Below are 16,214 nucleotides of genomic sequence, written 5' to 3'. Positions count from 1 at the left end.
ACTCGGTTTTAAGACAAAACATTCCCTTGAAACGCCCGAAGAGTTTCAAACCAATAAAGCACGAATGGTGGAACTCCGATCTAAGACGGCTACGAAATCAGCTACGAAAGGCACGTAAAAGTTTTAACAAGAATCGTTCTGAAAATCGCAGATGCCATTTGAGATCCCTAGAGAATGAATTAAAAAACCTGAACGATCTGCTCTTCCGCCAACACATTTCTCAGCTACAACAAAACCTCAAACGTGATCCATCGTCATTCTGGAAACACTTTAATCGAAGAAAATGGAACGCAACTATTCCTGCAGACATGAGGTTTAATGGAGTCACTGCCTCTAACTCGACTGAATCGGCTAATATGTTCGCTGATTTCTTCCCAAGTGTATATTGTCCAGCTAGTACCGACTCAGACAGCAACTACATCGCCTCTATTCAATCGTACGATATCAACTTACCTTTACCGTGCTTCACTGAGCAGGATATCTACGAACAATTGTCTTCGCTTGACCCACCTAAAGGTTCTGGTCCAGATCGCATACCCACCGCTTTTTTTAAACTTTGCGCAGCACCTCTAGCTGCCCCGATTTGTAGTATAATAAACCGGTCACTACCGGAAAGATCGTTTCCCAGAGCATGGAAAGTTGCGTCCATATCACCGATTCACAAATCAGGAAATATTAACTGCGTAGATAATAACTAAATCAATCTTGAACTCAATATCTAAGATTTTTGAAGTCCTAATGCATGAACGAATATATGCCGCTGCAAAACCTTTTATATCTGAGGCTCAACATGGTTTTATGAAGCGAAGATCAACCGTAACCAATCTGCATGGAGAAAGGTTTTCAAGTGGACTCTGTTTATATAGACTTCGCAAAAGCGTTTGACCGTGTCCCGCACAAAATACTTGTAGCTAAGTTGGATCAGCTAGGTTTTCCTGAATGGGCGCTTGAATGGATAGAGTCATATCTCACGGACCGGCGTGCCTTCACGAAAATTGAAAACTCGCGCTCGGAAACGTTTGCCATCCCATCTGGAGTTCCTCAGGGGAGTCACCTTGGACCGCTTCTCTTCATAATCTTTGTAAACGACCTGTGCGCAACTCTTCAATCCAACACTCTATTGTATGCCGACGATCTGAAGATTTTTAGAAAAATTCACAGCACTGTAGACTGTCTCGCCCTGCAAGCGGACACCGCTAGACATTAGAGAGCTGGTGCCAGATGAACGGAATGCAAGCAAATGCGAAAAAGTGCAAGAACATTAATTTTACCCGATCAAGAAATGTTATAAATTTTGACTACCAGCTATCCGGCCTCTGTTCGGAAAATACAAAATCTATTCTAGATCTAGGGGTTAAAATCGACAACAGGCTTACTTTCGGTGAGCACATCGCGCTAATCGTCTCAAAGGGATTTGCAGCACTTGGGTTTCTTCGCCGAAACACAAGGGATTTTGACGATATTTATGCATTGAAAGCCATCTACTGCTCGTCCGTTCGTAGTATCATGGAGTATGCTGTCCAGGTGTGGGATCCCTCTCAGAGCACTCAATGCTTTCGCCTCGAACGAGTTCAACGTAGCTTCGTAAGATACGCACTCCGGGGTCTTCCCTGGAATGACCCGCTCCGACTCCCGCCTTATGAGCAAAGGTGTGCTCTAATAGGCCTAACTACACTAGAAAAACGTTGTATTGAACTGCAGCAAGCCTTCATTTTTGATACCTTAACCCACCGTGTTGACTCCGCATACATACTGCAACGTGTCAATATATACGTTTCCACGAGGACACTTCGGCGACGTCAGTTCCTATGGATACCCTATCACCGTACTGTATATGGCCGGAACCATCCAATTGATAAATGTTGTGAAAGTTTTAACTCAGTGAGTCATTTGTTTGATTTTAATATGTGTAAACGTAGGTTTAAATTAGTTTTAAGCAGAGTTTCTTAGGCTTAAGCAACTAGTCTGTACGGTTACACAACCAAAGACGTAAATAAATAAATGAATAAAAATTGGTCGCAGTGGATCTTTTCATACAAAACAAAAAGTTTTTGGTGATGAGACGATTCGAAATCTGGCTGGCGAATGGTACATAATGTGCAACTCAAGACCCCATACATCCAAACTTCGGGTAGTGGCGATGTTATCGCGATTTTCGACAAAGGAAAATGAAGTACTAGATCGTCGGAAGTCTGTGTTCAGCTGTCAGTTCACCAGCTACGTTACTAAAAATTTTATTTAAATTCACAATATCTCCTCTAATCTTACAATTCCGATTCCCATCCTCTCCGTGGCGCTGGCTGGGGTGCGAGCAACCTTAGCAGAGATATGGTACCCAATCCCGGTTGATGCTTTGGTCGCATGCGAACTGAGATAGGAGGCGGCGCACAGTGGGCCAGGAACCACACTTTTGCGGTCAAAATTGACTGCAGGCCAGAGGCTTCGTTGTAGCTCATCGGTGTCTTCGACAAAGTTTATCGACTATATTTGCGCTATACATTGATCGATTTGAATTAGTTCTATTTTTCTCCGCAAGGTGGCGCCAAAATCTAACTTTTTACAGGAGCAAGATACAGGCATGGTTTCTTCAACAAAGTTGTTTATTATATCTTCAACGTCAACTTTGTAGAACATTGTTAAGCTCTATGTTGTGTACTTACCTTGCAAAAATGATAATTTAAGAAAACCTTGCAAAAAATGGTTTTTTTCGCCTATTTTTGTTTTTAGCTATACAATACCTCAAATTTCCACATTATTGGATTGGAATAGACTCAAATAAGATATTCTAGTGAAAAACTTTTTCGGTTCGCAGATTTTTTCTGTCAAAATCGCAAAAAATAGGTTAAAATTATACATTTTTCAGATTGCAATAACTTGCTTGCGAGCAATTTGGCGCACCTCATTTTTCGAGAAATGACAGTTGTGATTCTGATCTAAATGTATGTAAAAAATGTCGGTGGGTTCTCATGGGTTCCTTGTCAAATGATTTTATAAAGTTGGTTAATTTTCAATACAAATTCACATATTTAAAGACCTTTTTCAAAGAAAATATCCGCATTTCTCGTAGAAAAGTCGTTTTTTTTTTCGTTCAGTTATTGGATGAATCTATTGCTTGTTGAGTCGATGCTTGAAAAAATAATTCAGCACATTTTTTGCACTTTTAGTCAAATTTGTAAAAATTTTTTTTTGTGTTTATTTGTCGTTTGATTTTGTTATAATTTACATTTCTGTTCACTCATATCCAACACTCAAATAAAAATCTAATTCATTTAGGTCAACATTTTGAGAACACTTAATAAAAATAATATAATTTGAAAGAAATCTCAATGATTGTTTTTTCTGATTCCTATTCATCCCGTCGAGGGATGGTCTCAGTAGCTCTCCACTACTCAGAAGTCGTCCACCGGTGATCAAATGAATTCGTCGTCGCAGCAAGTTGAATCCATCTCGCACCCGCTGGCAGGAAAAAAAATTGTGTTCGATCGTTTCTTGTGGACATCCACAATGTGTGCACGCCTCATCGTCGACCCGTCGCATTGTGTGGAGAATTTGTTGGTGCAAAACTTTTTCGTTTGTCCATATGTACAGCAGGCTCCGTTTTCTTGAAGTTAAATCAGCAGATAGAATATTCTTCCAAATTCTTGTCCAGTTTGGCTCCGGGTTGTTTCGTTGTACTTTGGGAATCTCAGTTTGAGCGACGAAATAATCGTTGATAGACGCAGCTGTGCAATTTTGTTGCAGATAATCAGGCAGTTGGGGAAAATTGTCGATGATTACTTTCAAGCAGGGTAAGCTTGTTGGAGGGGTTCGTCTAGGAATATTGTGCTGCAAAATGTTGTCTTTGTAGAAAGGCATACTTTCTATCTCGTGTATGTGGCGGTTTATCAATAAGGATTTGCATTTGATTGCTGGTATGTGAAGATTGAGTCCTCCGTTTTTTCTGCTTCGTGCTAGTTGCTGAATCAGAACTCGCGCACAGTGACCGCGCCAAATGAAAGTACCCATCATTGCCGTTATTTTGGCAATATGCATACTATAGGGTGCTAGTGTAGATGCCATGTACCACATTTTAGAGGAAATGAATGTGTTTAATAGGATAACTTTCTGGAGAATTGTGAGTTTACGCAGCGAGTGTAAAAAGATTTGTCTACTCATGTTGGAAATAAGTTTGTCCCAATTCTTTCTTGTCATCTCACGGATGTTATTTGCGAATTCTATACCTAAAATTTTCAGGCTATTTTCGCATCGTAACCAAGGTACATGTAAGGGTTCTTCATCAATGACACCCACATTCATTGAGGTGGTTTTCCCTTCGTTTAGACGGGCACCGGAGACTAACGAAAATCGCTCAAACACGTCCCTCATGTTTGTGATTTGATCAGAACGGGTGACAATAGCAGGGATGTCGTCTGCATATGCAACGATCAAGTTGGTATCGTGTAAGGATTCCAAACGCTGGATAAGAGGATGCAAATAGATGGATGCATAACCTATTTTTTGCGATTTTGACAGAAAAAATCTGCGAACCGAAAAAGTTTTCCACTAGAATATCTTATTTGAGTCTATTCCAATCCAATACTGTGGAAATTTTAGGTATTGTATAGCTAAAAACAAAAATAGGCGAAAAAAACCATTTTTTGCAAGGTTTTCTTAAATTATCATTTTGCAAGGTAAGTACACAACATAGAGCTTAACAATGTTCTACAAAGATGACGTTGAAGATATAATAAACAACTTTGTTGAAGAAACCATGCCTGTATCTTGCTCCTGTAAATAGTTAGATTTTGGCGCCACCTTGCGGAGAAAAATAGAACTAATTCAAATCCATCAATAGCAACATCTAGCAACGAATAATCAACTAAGAATTTGGATGGATATCGGCAAAAACCCGCACCACGAAAAGGGACTATAGATTGGAAACGTGGGAAATGAAACTGCCGATCTCTAAATTTCATGGGCAATACCCGCGGTAGAGCTCCACGGTACATGCGTTCCGAGATGGTCATACTGTCTACCATACATATACGAGCTAGGAACAGCTTTTATAGTGATTAGGAAGATGCAGAAGCGCGTGATCGGGTGGTGGCCGATGGACAAACGAAAGTACCGGTGACGACAAAGACGAATTCTACGCGCAGCAGGAACGTGAATACGACCACTGCCCAAAACATGATAGATCGTTATTGGGGATTTCAAGGCTAAGGTTGGCCAAGAGGAGGAATTCAAACCAACAATTGGAAGGTTCATTGCGTTACAGATCACCAACGAAAACGCCCTCAGATTAATAGATTTCGCCGCCTCCAAACGAATGACCATTCGTAGTACCTTTTTTCAACACCGCCTCCCACACAAGTACACCTGGAGATCACAGATCGACCACGTTTTGATCGACAAACTACGCAGCAGATTGACGCAACAGACTACGCGCAATCGCTCGAAGCAGCGCTGCCGGCAGAAGGCGAGCTTGACGAAGCATCTCTCGAGGACTCGAGGGATACCATCAAGACAGCCATCAACAGCGTTGCGGAGAACGTCATCGGGCATGTGGAACGAACTCGACAGAACGACTGGTTCGACGGAGGAATGTAGGAGGGTGATGGACGGAGAGAACGCCGTCGGCGGCAGTAGTGCAAAGAAGCACCCGTCGACACGCGGAAAATCACCAAGAGCGGAAGACGCAGCGAGTCCGAATTTTCCAGGAGGAAAACGCCCCAATTCGTCGGCAGAAATAGGCGTGTCTCAGTCACCAACCAACACGGTACCACAAGATGAACAACTTCCCATTCCTGATGGTCATCCTGAACTAGCTGAGAGGTTTCGAGAACAATTATCCTGATGTCAAAGGAACACTTCGACCCGGCTTCCAAGAGCCTAGGCCATCTTTTTGTTCATTTCCATTGCAGCAACAACGTTCCGGCGATCTGTGCATCTTCCGGGGAAGCTGCACAGATTTGCCGCAGCCCGTGGCGTAGAGGATAGTCTTTATGTCTTCTAAGCCAACGTGTAGGGTCTTCCCGTCCTGTATATCGCCCCACGTTGGGCGCAAAGATGTGGCCGCCACTGACCGATCCCTTACTGGCGTCCGACTTAAGCGCCACTCCGTTAGGAGATCGTACGCCACGGTTTAATATGCCCGGTGAGACTCCGCTGAGGGCGAGTCCATAAATTGTCCTTAAAAGTGATTAAGGATCGGATCAGATAGGGCTCTCCAAATAGCTAACCCAAAATGCGACGAAACTAACACATTATGACGAAATTGCTACCAATCAACATAAAATCCTTAGAACAACTCAGTTATAGATCGCCCAAACCTGGCAATCTCATCACTGAGCTAACGACCTCCCATTCCCCGATTGTAAAGGACAGCTTATTTGCGCATGAAACCCCCAGGTCCTCCCCAGACTACCCCAGTATGGTCAAATTCTTCAATCAATAATTAAAGGGAATTACACGTTACAATTACAATTGGTGAATTTATTTCCTACGGCATTCGATTATGGCATTTTAAATCTAGCTATTCCTACTTGCGTGCAACTTCAAAGAAAACGCCTAAAGGTATCCCTATCAATCGTGCGTGCTTTGGCGACAAGCTTATAGCAACATAGCTTGTCGCGCCCGGGCTTTTATGTTTCCAGAGGGGTTTCCCTAAACAAAGGCACGGGAATTTCGACCTCACTTCTGGCTTTACATTCGTGACGGGACTATGTTAACCGTCGGCTAGCATTAAACATAATTCAACATGGATCTTTAAATATGGATGACCCCTTTGTTGAACATTAAAGCTCTCCAATTAGAATGGACTCACCGAATGCTGCGATCCTGTTCTTCGCTGGTCGGAGATGAGAGCTGTTGGCGATGATGATTATGACTCCTTAGCGGTGATGAGTCATCATGCTCTCGGAATGTTGGCTGGCGAGTATTCGGCGACCCCGATGATGTTAGGTGCTGGTTGGTGAATTAGCGCCCGCTGAACTATCGAGTGTCGTTTGACCTGCGGTCAAAGGTCGACGACCGCCGCTGTGCTGCTATCACCGACCTTGAACGGCTGCTGGGTCGGTTTATAATTGGCTGCACACAACGATTGGCCCACGCGGCCACGTGGAGCTCCCGTCGCTCCCCCAAGACTTTATGGTGACGAAACGTCTCGCTTCCGACGGATTCGGGCGTCGGGTGTCCTCGGCGTGGCGGGAAAACTTAAGCAGCGGATTGCTGCGTGGTCCAGGATTGGTCCCGCTGGGGAAAGATGTGTGCCTGCTTTGGCACAGGCAAATTAAGCAACGCACATGTAAGCACGATTACGAAGCACAATTACCTTTTCGACTATATCGTCACGCAAGAGCTAACTTTCTTGGCACGCACTTTCCTAAACTAAATATGCACCTAGTCTAATGGGAAACAAAACTAATTAAATTATTGACCGAAAATTCTGACCACACTACATTACTTTAAGTCGAACTCAATCAGTCACGGCCCACGCGCACTTCCACTGCCAATCACGCTCAAGGAACGTTTGATCGTCTCCTTGAGCTCTCAGTACAGGGAAAGCGACCTTGCTACAAACGCCCTCGGCGGAAGTTCATAATCCCTGAGAGTTCTATGAGATTATCTCAAGAGATAAGAATTTCGGCTATGCATTAGAATCGCAGTAGCTAATTGGTTCTAGCTGAAACAATTCAACACCTCGCGGGAGAATGTATGAACGTCTCCTCAGCGTGTCGAACCGCATTGCTCAAACCGTCGATCGCGCGAATCGATATTATGTTCGAGATCGATCGAGGGGCGGACAAACTGGGCCTACTTTAAGGCGGAGAGTAAATGTTGAATTTTCGAACATGCGGACTGCTACAATATCGCACTATCGTCGAAAACTTTATCCGGCCGTTCTAATCGCGCACCCTTCACCCCGATAGACGCTTTCGTACCTCTCGACACACGCTTCTCGAAATCTACCCATCCGATATCCAGTGCTGCCATTCTTCTTGTTTTACTTCTACTCGTAGCGCAAGGTCTATAAATAAACAGGTGTTAATAAATTGTATATATTAAATGCACAACCCTACATCCCTACCTTTCATAAAAAAGAAATTAAAAATCAAATTAGAAGAGTCAATATGTCACAAAATCCTTCAATCGGCTAGATTCAACCTTTGTCCTTCTAGATCGTTCATTAAGAGGAACGTCGTTAATTTAAGCATAAGTCTTATCTTTGTTAACTATTATTTAAACCTTTCAGAGGAACGTAAGTTCATTAAGGTTTTTACTGAATATTCGTCATGAAATAAATAACTTCATGAGAATCTGGTGATGTAATCGGATTAGAATCATCTTGATTTTCATCCAAGCTTTCATTGGAAGGATCCTTAGCTTCAGACTGAGGTGATATGCGTTTAAGATGGGCTACACTTCTCCTGAACTCTTTTCCGGAAGTAGTCGATCTTATCGTAACGTCAGTTCCTTGTCTTTTTGTAACCTTGAACCCTTCAGGAGAAAAATCGGAGGAAAGTTTATTATCCTTCCTAGTTCGCTTCGCTAGCACAAAATCACCAATATCGATGCTACTCAATCTTGCTTTTCTGCTACGATCAGCATTTTTTGGATTCGATCCTGATCTCTGACTTCTTCATCTTCGCAAACCTCCATAGGAATACAGGGTAACTTGGTACGTAACCGCCGTCCGAACATCAGTTCTGATGGGGACTTTCCTGTTGGTGGGTGTATCGCAGAATGATAGGTTAACAAATATTGACGCAGCTCCTTCCGCCAATTTTTTCCAAGCTCTTGCGCAATACGTAGCCGTTTGAGAATAGAGCGATTCTGACGCTCTACCTCCCCATTCATTTGGGGCCAGTACGGAATAGTACTCTCGAGCTTAATCCCTTGTTCTTCACAAAATAGGCGGAATTCCTCAGAAATGAATTGGGGTCCATTATCTGCTGTCAAGACCACTGGCAGTCCATATCGAGAAAATATAATAAGCAACTGTTCAATTGTGGATGTTGTTGTGATGTCTTGCATTTCCACTACTTCCAGATATCTACTATAGAAGTCAACACAAACGAACAGACTCTCACCGTCTGGGAGCGGTCCCAAAAAAATCAACGGCGATTTGTTCCCATGGTCACGATGGGAGCTCCTTTCGGACCATTGGTTCTGGTGGACCAGGTGCGTTAACTAAAGTGCAACCGCGACAGGATTTTACGAATTGCTCAATGTTTTGATCCATTTTTGGCCACCACACGTTTGCGCGTAAATGTCCTTTCATCATGCGCATGCCCGGATGACCTTCGTGAGCCAGATGCAAGACACGTTGATGAAGTCTTCTAGGGATTACAATCCGATCTCCTCTCAGCAACACATTATTCACGAAACAAAGTTCAGAAAATATCGTCTTATAGCTTAAGGGTAACTCATCTACGGTTTCCGAATTCAATGCGTCTATAACTTGTTGTATATCTTCATCTTCTTTACTAGCCGTCTCAATCTCCTGCCATGTCAAGGCGATTGTCTGAGCAGCAGCAGAAGCAATCTCTCGAACCACTAACTCTTCTGCTTCATCAAAGGGTTTTGGAGATGACGTAGACAGTCGCGACATCACATCAGCAATGTTAGACTGGCCCGGAATATGGATGATGTTATACGTAAAACTTTGAAGGCGCAACACCCATCTCTCAATTCGGGCACAGGGGCGAGATGCTGGAGCGAATAAGAAAGTAAGAGCTTTGCAATCAGTGAGTAAGTTAAACTCTCTACCAACTAGGTAGAACTGAAATTTCTCTACACTCCATACCAGGGATAAAGCTTCTTTCTCGGTTTGACAATATCTTCTTTCTGTGTCGGTGAGAGATTTAGAAGCGTAACATACAACCCTTGACTCTCTTTGCTCATTCGTTTGAATCAGAACTGCTCCCAAAGCAACCGGACTGGCATCCGCAAACAACGAAGTTTCATCCTCTGTTCTGAAAAAATCCCAAACTACTAGCCTTAGATAACGCCATCTTTATCCAATTAAACGCCATCTCTTCTGCGTCATCCCACCGAAAATGATTTTCTTTCAGTATGAGTTTTCTGAGCGGTTCGTCCATTTCTGATAACTTCGGAATAAATTTATCCATGTAGTTAGCTAGTCCTAAGAAAACTTCGGACCTCACTTTCATTAGCAGGACGGCGAAAATTCATAACAGCGTCTCGTTTAGCATCTCATGGCATTATGCCTTGAGAACTGATTCTATGCCCAAGAAAATCGAATTCCGTTACTCTTATTTTACATTTTTCCCAATTAAGGACAACTCCCCTTTCCTTTAATTTTTGAAGGACCTGAAACCATGGTAAGTGATAAAGATAAAGTTAAATAATGAGTTTATTACAATGTCAATTTAAGTTATTTATTTCAGGAATTTCACACAAGGATTACTAATTGCGTCATACCTTATTCAAACGAATATCATGTTCTTCAACGGTGCTTCCCTCGACTCCTACATCGTCAAGGTACCAGTAAGCGCCTTCACAGTCCGCTAGTATTTAATCCATGGTTCTTTGAAATATTTCCGGTGCAGAGACAAGACCGAAAGGAAGGCGTTTGAATCGATAAAGCCCACGATGTGTAATGAACGTCATCACATTTCTACTTTCTTCATCTAGCTCCAGTAGAAAAAACGCGTCCATAACATCCAATACACTCCAAATCTTCCCTCTTCCAATCCTGGCAAGAACATCCTCGATAACTGGCATGGGGTGCCGATCACGAATGACCGCCTGGTTGACACGTCGTAAATCCACGCACAATCTTTTATTAATTTGAAGTATATTATCGCACCAGCACCAAAATTTTACTTTGAGTCAACCTTTCAATTTAATTTAAATGCACAATAATAAACACTCGTTTCATAATCCTCATTTGGTGTAAAATAGTGATACTTGGCTAACCACTGCTCCGAGTTTTTTCTCTTGCTGAGTATATTTCCAACATTACATTCAACAACGCTTTTTTTTTTCAACAAATGTTCAATGATAAAAGTAACGATTGAGAAAAACATTAAATAAAACTCTCGAATCTCATTGAAACCAAAAATAGTCGATCCACTAATTTTCACCAAAGTTTCATTCTCAATTTCCGAGCCAAGTTGTGGCCAAACATTTATTTTACCAACTGCCAACTCACCTAAAAATAAAGAATTTTCAATTGTTGTTATCCTCTTTACAGAAAAATAATACCAATGTTCTATTCACCACTAAAAAAAACAAAATTACATAATATTAGTTCCTTCTTAATTGTTTACTTACCGAATCTCTTCCCTTTTTAAAATGCAAACATGTAGCACATAATAATCAATATACTAAAAACCAAAAATATTAAAATTACAATGCTGCAGGTTACAATTGTCGATAAAAATCTACATCACATTGCATCTTCACACTTTTTATGCACTCTCATGCACTCGATATCATTCCTAGATCCGACTCTGGTACAGCGCGAGCACCGAGATTAGCAACACAGAACGATTAAATGGCTGACAAATATGTCGATTTCGTATATCCGAAATCTTTCACTGAACACCGATCAAATCCGTTACAAATATGCCACCGTTTGAAACTAAACTGTTATTATGGATAAATTCGATTTCACTTGAACATTTTCGAAACATTATTTTTTATTTATTATTTTTATTTTTAGAATTCTCAAATATTCCTATTCAGTTTCATTTCCAGCTATCGATAATACACCGACGTATAATTTCCGACCGCCATTTTGTTTTAGTTTACGAACAAAATTTTCGATAGCTGATAAAATTTACGAGAACCGGCTAAAATTCTTTTTATAGTCCAGAAAATGAACTCACCATGATGCCCTGAGGTTCTTCCTCCCAGTCGTCGCCAGTTGTAAGGTCTTCCCGTCCTGTATATCGCACTATCGTCGAAAACTTTATCCGGCCGTTCTAATCGCGCACCGTTCACCCCGATAGACGCTTTCGTACCTCTCGACACACGCTTCTCGAAATCTACCCATCCGATATCCAGTGCTGCCATTCTTCTTGTTTTACTTCTACTCGTAGCGCAAGGCCTATAAATAAACAGGTGTTAATAAATTGTATATATTAAATGCACAACCCTACACAACGGGCATGAGATCGTATCCCGGTTACGGCATACATAATACACTTTCTGTGGTTTGGCGGTTTTAGTATTAGCAAGATGCTACTCATCATATACTCGGAAGTTGTACACTTAGAGTTAATTAAAAAGGAATCTCTTCGAGGAAACATCAAGTTTCATTGAGATCCTGTGTGTGTTTGTGTTCGTTTTTCGTTATAAAGCTAGATGGCAACATATGCTAGTTGCTAAAAGGTCGCAATGCAGCAATTTAGGTATCTAGGAAGAATAAAAGCATTATCTAGATTGTCCACATGTGGTTTTATTTATTGAGACCACATTCGAACGTAACACTAAACGATTTCAACAATCCGTGCAGTAATCACTTATTTTTTAGCATGCGAGCCGTTTATCTGCAATCCGAAGTCTAATTCGTGATCATTTCTCGGTTTTCTTGAAATTTTAGAAAATGTATTGAAATCACTAGCCTTACGTTAAACGACTGATTAACAACGATGTTCCCAAAGCATGGGAAAACACTTACTGGTCAAGAATAATAAAAACAAATTGAGGTTGAGAGAGTTGCCAACGTTTTACGCCAAATTTGACAAGCATTGTTATAGCGATTTATGTGAAGGGAAGGGAGCCAACAAGAAAAGTCGATTCCTTTTTAGCTGGTTTCACGCCAGGATTTTTACGATCGATTGCGGGGAGCCAATGATGAGCAGCTTTTCTTTCACTCAATCAGTGTTCGTTCCAGGGTCCACGTTGCAGCAATTACGCTCAATCAAAGCAACCATATCGAAGCTGTTGCTGCTTCCCTACTCAAGGCTTGCTTATGATTGAGGGCTCTTTCATCATGGCGTGGCGGATCACACGGTTTGATCAGAAATAAAAGAGAAAATAAGAACTTTTATTATTCAATTCCACGGTTTGATTGTTGCGCTGAAAGAAAGCATCATAGTAACCTGTTGTGCAATTTTAAAGCTTGGTCCAGGTTCCAGGAGGTAAACATCTCTCGGTGCTACTCTGTTGTTGTTGTTCCGTCATTTAACTGATTGGCGAGGAAAAATCTTAAAAGTTGATCTGTAATCCCTTCGCTATTCAAGGAACGATTCAATTATAGTTATCCCATTGGATCAGGTGATTTCTACTCTGATTTTGAACTTTAAGATTCAAATTCTGATTACTCTCAATGTTTTATATATATAAACAGTTTCAGTTTAATGTTTTCAGTAAACCATCAGAAGTTGCTATTAAAAAATATCAGAGAACCATCATCGAACGGGCCAACATTTCACGCGGAAGTCATTTTGCGAACCGGACGGACGACAAGCAGCAGAAATCTTCTGTCCTCGATATGCAAAACACATTCCACAAAATTGTGCAATCGAGTTGTTTGAGCATGGTTGTCTACACCGTTTCCCGTTCTTTCTCGAATGGAGTCGACAAATCGCGGGTAACGTATACGAGTCATCCAGAAAACCGAGCCAGCATTTCACGGGGTAGAAAATACGAATAAAATTAATTTGAAGGGGAAAAAGAAGGTAAAAGCACTGACACGAAACAACAAGACGATAAGAGGAAGGCAACTGACTGAAATATGTTTATGATGGCGATCGCGATGATTAAATTCATGAAATAAACGACCGTACAGAAGAAAACAGCAAAGCAAACGGCGCAAAATCGCGCGTATGCTAAACTAAACCAGCTCAGGCCAAGTGCGGGTGTTCGAGCTATTTGTTATTTTAACTTAAGCGAATAAAATGAAAAAAAGTAAAAACTTATGAGACCATCACACTCGGATGATGTTGATGATGATGGCATCGAATGCCGGTTCCTGTCCGCCTCCTTCTCAAGCAGTTACTTTCTTCTGCCCAGCCAGAAGTAAGTCGCGGGAGGGGGCGTAAAATTCCATCACACCGCGCAATAGAACCATCGGAATATTTGAGCTTACTCACCTTCCACACGGATTGCCCTGTTCGGGAGACTTGTTTTCGTTCGAACCCGGCAAGCGACGAACTTCATCCGCGGTAACTGAAAAACCTACCTTCATATGACTGGGTAGGTACAAATGAGCGAGGGTAAGCAAACAGCAGGGTATGGCCACTAACCGCCCGGCCCGTATAGAAAATTTAAATTTAGGTCACCGAGAACTTGCTTTTTTATTGCTTCATTCTTTGGATGACTGTTTATACGACTCAAAAACAAAACGTGCAAGAGTTCCCCTTCTTCCATTGACGTAGGAAGGTGGTAGCAAGGCTGGCAGGACTTTCGCGGACCGAATTATATCTGCTTTGAAATTTTAATATGGACTTTTTAACGCCGCTCAGCATATCGTATTTCGGAGATTTGGCGAGTCATCATGGCAGCATCAAAAAGAATGATTGAACATAACCAGTGGCACTTTGATGGCAGGAAAAATGCAGAAAATGACATCAGCGAAATTGAATTGTAAGTTGAAAACATAAATCTGGGAATGAACCGCCCTCCAAAAACAGAGAGGGATCTTAGTTATTCCTAGCAATGCTTTAAAGATTTAGGTTCTGAACTCTTTAAAAATAAATCACTTGAAAATCTATGTGTATTTTTCCATACTTTCAAAAAATAACAGCTGCTTGATTAATAACACAGGGTTTTCAAAGTTTTCCAATTTTTAATGTGAGTCCAAAACAGTAAGTGCTTATTTTCTCTAGGATTTGTGAACCATGAATTCAAATATGCAATAGAGCCCTACTCTTACGTTTCAAATATTGCTAGATTTGATACTAAAAGCTGGAATGAGAAGAGTTTCATGACTTATAATAAATTAATTACAACTTTTTATATTACAAATAGGACTGAAATCTCATAAAGAATGGCGTCAATTTCATCTCGAGTCACTGATCTAAAATAGTCCTATCCACTTTGCGCCAGATAGCTAGCTTAACTTCGATTTTCTTCTGTTCTAGATTATGATTCGCTTTAATCATCATAAACGCCAACGTCATCATCATCATCATCGGCCCGCACTCTCTTCATCTGCGTGTATCGTCAAGTGATTCAAGCGCAAGCACAAGCGACGAACCCGAAGGAAGAAAAATATCCAAGCAGAAACAAAAGAAATGAAAACGCGAGCGTTCTGAGTGCGTGTTGCTCAGCTTAAACTAAGCAAGTGTCCATCGAATGATCGCATTGGAACAGAGATAAACTTAAGTAAAGTTGTACTAAGAGCTAGCGTATCTCTACGACCAAATTATATAGTTAGCCCGAAGAAGAACAAACAAGACGAAAAGCGCAACTGGCTAGAGGAAGAGTGTGTGTAGGTACGTGTGAGTGTCTGTTGTCTAAGGTTGACTGACTCAATGATAAGCCGGGGAAGAACGAACTCATGAAGATTCCGGTGAAGGGAAGTTGCACTCTGTTCCATCACACAACAACAACATCAACAGCAGCAGCAGCACCACCCCTGTTAGGTAGTTAGTGGATGATGAAAGTGCATTGACTTTTCTGGAGGAATTTTTTGTTTTAAGCTTACTCGTAAGATTTCGAAATGTTCAATTTAGTTGAAGAAAAAACATCAAAATCATAAGCTGGTGATTTAACTTTCGAACCTCTGACTTAACGTAAGGAAAATGCACTTCTTGTTTGGTGTAAACACTTACGACCTTTTGAAAGAGATGGGATGGTCTGTGGAGACAATCATAATGATAGTGCTTTTGCATGCATTTCTGAGACTTCTTCAACTTGGCTGCCCTGCGCTGCTCAGTCAACAGGAGAGATGTCTCCAGTCAGAGGCTTGAATTTGTTTCCTCTGCTCATGACAAGTGAGAAACGGAGCATTGATATAATCACTATTCAGTAAAGATTCATTTAAGATATATTTATGGTAGCAGTGTTGTTTGAGCCTGTTAGTTGGTAGTATAATAAAACAAGATTTTGAATTTTTTTCCATTTATTTAAATTTTGATTTTTTTTACAATACCTATTTACAACATTACAACTTACAACATTAGGGTTTTGAAGTTATAGATTGAAAAAAATCGAAGTCAGCTTCATAAGAAGTTTTTTTTTAAATAACGTTCAAAATCCCAACAAATCCCATTATAAAAACGAACTGAATAAAATCTTCGGATGGATTTTTTTCT

At 41.2% G+C, this 16,214-nt stretch overlaps 1 protein-coding gene and 1 long non-coding RNA gene across 2 annotated transcripts; one reads left to right on the top strand and one right to left on the bottom strand.

The window, feature by feature from the left end:
- Positions 1-8,559: 8,559 nt before the first annotated feature.
- Positions 8,560-9,015, bottom strand: LOC129748025 (uncharacterized protein K02A2.6-like). Its single transcript, XM_055742477.1, has one exon. The coding sequence runs from the start codon at positions 9,013-9,015 to the stop codon at positions 8,560-8,562; it is 456 nt and encodes a 151-aa protein (XP_055598452.1).
- Positions 9,016-13,095: 4,080 nt separating this feature from the next.
- Positions 13,096-15,530, top strand: LOC129748751 (uncharacterized). The gene is made up of 3 exons (XR_008737806.1): positions 13,096-13,230; positions 13,304-14,541; positions 15,039-15,530. It is a non-coding gene; the product is annotated as an uncharacterized LOC129748751 (long non-coding RNA).
- The last annotated feature ends 684 nt before the right edge of the window (positions 15,531-16,214 follow it).

Source organism: Uranotaenia lowii, chromosome 1, assembly GCF_029784155.1.
Source record: "Uranotaenia lowii strain MFRU-FL chromosome 1, ASM2978415v1, whole genome shotgun sequence".
Classification (NCBI taxonomy): domain Eukaryota; kingdom Metazoa; phylum Arthropoda; class Insecta; order Diptera; family Culicidae; genus Uranotaenia; species Uranotaenia lowii.
Note: the sequence above shows the minus strand (reverse complement) of the source record. Positions and strands in the feature narration are given on the sequence as shown.

Excerpts from the sequence above, each read along its gene's own strand:
- LOC129748025 (XM_055742477.1), bottom strand. The coding sequence starts at position 9,015 with ATGCAAGACATCACAACAACATCCACAATTGAACAGTTGCTTATTATA.